This window comes from Parus major, unplaced genomic scaffold (assembly GCF_001522545.3).
Source record: "Parus major isolate Abel unplaced genomic scaffold, Parus_major1.1 Scaffold382, whole genome shotgun sequence".
Lineage (NCBI taxonomy): Eukaryota > Metazoa > Chordata > Aves > Passeriformes > Paridae > Parus > Parus major.
In genome coordinates this window covers 109,324-110,612 of record NW_015379302.1, presented here as the reverse complement: position 1 = coordinate 110,612, position 1,289 = coordinate 109,324, and the positions used below count along the sequence as shown (strand labels likewise).

General features: G+C 44.1%; 1 protein-coding gene across 1 annotated transcript in view; it reads right to left on the bottom strand.

Annotated features, from left to right (window-relative positions):
* Nucleotides 1–699: 699 nt before the first annotated feature.
* SP2 (Sp2 transcription factor) overlaps nt 700–1,289 on the bottom strand; it is a 20,496-nt gene continuing 19,906 nt past the window's right edge. The window contains exon 6 of the mRNA XM_019005465.2: nt 700–1,287. Within this exon, the coding sequence (XP_018861010.2) occupies nt 1,167–1,287 (121 nt within the window). The 3' untranslated portion in view covers nt 700–1,166. The remainder of the gene's footprint in view (nt 1,288–1,289) is intronic.

Here is a 1,289-nt window from a genome sequence, read left to right as displayed (position 1 = left end):
TTGGGATGCTGTGACCTGTGACAAGGGACAGGATTTGGGGACAGGGATTTGGGGACATTTGGGATGCTGTGACCTGTGACAAGGGACAGGATTTGGGGACATTTGGGATGCTGTGACCTGTGACAAGGGCCAGGATCTGGGGACAAACACCAACAGCAGAGCATCAATTTTCCCACAAATAACTCCAAATTCCGTCCATTTTGGGCATTCCCATCCACCAAATCCCGCTTTTCCAGAACATTCCCAGGGGAAACAAAGGAAAAAAGAGAGAGGGAAGGAGCCTGGATTTGCCTCTGGTGACTAAATTTATTTAGCAAGGAAAAGCTCAGAAAACTGGGAACAGATCCATCACATAATCCAGGGAAAACGGGAACAACAACTAAAAAATAAAGTGGATTTTGTTTAATTTAAAAGCTCCAAAGCAATATAATCTATGATACAATGTACACTGTACAGGGGATCTGCACACACTGGGCAGGAAAAAGGGGGGGGAAATAGGAAAAAAGGGGGTGAAGTCCTGAAATTTAAAAAAAAAATAATGAAGAAAACCCCCCAAAAAATAAAAACAAAAGGAAATGAAATGAAAAAAAAAATACAGGAAAAAAATAAACAGGAAAAAAATAAACAGGAAAAAAATAAACAGGAAAAAAACACAACTCCCACAAAAAAAAAACAAAAAAAAAAAGGGATGAAATCCCAAAATTAAAAAAAATAGTTGCTCAGAAATAAAAATTGGGAGAGAGGGGGGGAGAAAAAAAAAAATAAAAAATTGAGTTTTAGGAAAGAAATCCAGGGGATTAAATTAGATTTTAAAAAAAGCACTCATGATCCACGGGGATCTGGGAGAGGGGGAGTGTAAGGCAACGATCTCCATAGAAAAACAGGGATTTTTTTCCAAAGGGGTTATATAGATATTTATAGCTATTTATAGACTTTAAATATAAAGTAGGAATGTGCTGTGGAGCCTCTCTTGGGCGTCCCCTTCTCCTGCCCCACATCCTGGGGGGCTCTGGGGGGGCTCTGCTCACCCCCCCTTGAGCCTGTGGGGGTCACAGGGACCCCCCACCCCATTTTTTTTGGGGGTGCTGTGCACGGTCGGGAGGGTGGGGAGGTCCCCGAGGTCCCTCCTGGGATTTGGGATGGGAGGGAATTTCTGTCTCTCTCTCCTACAAGTTCTTGGTGACCAGGTGGGTTTTGTAGTGCTTGGTCAGGTGGTCGGAGCGCATGAAGCGTTTCTGGCACTGCGCGCACTCGAAGCGTTTGTCACCTGCGGGAGAGGGGACGGGATC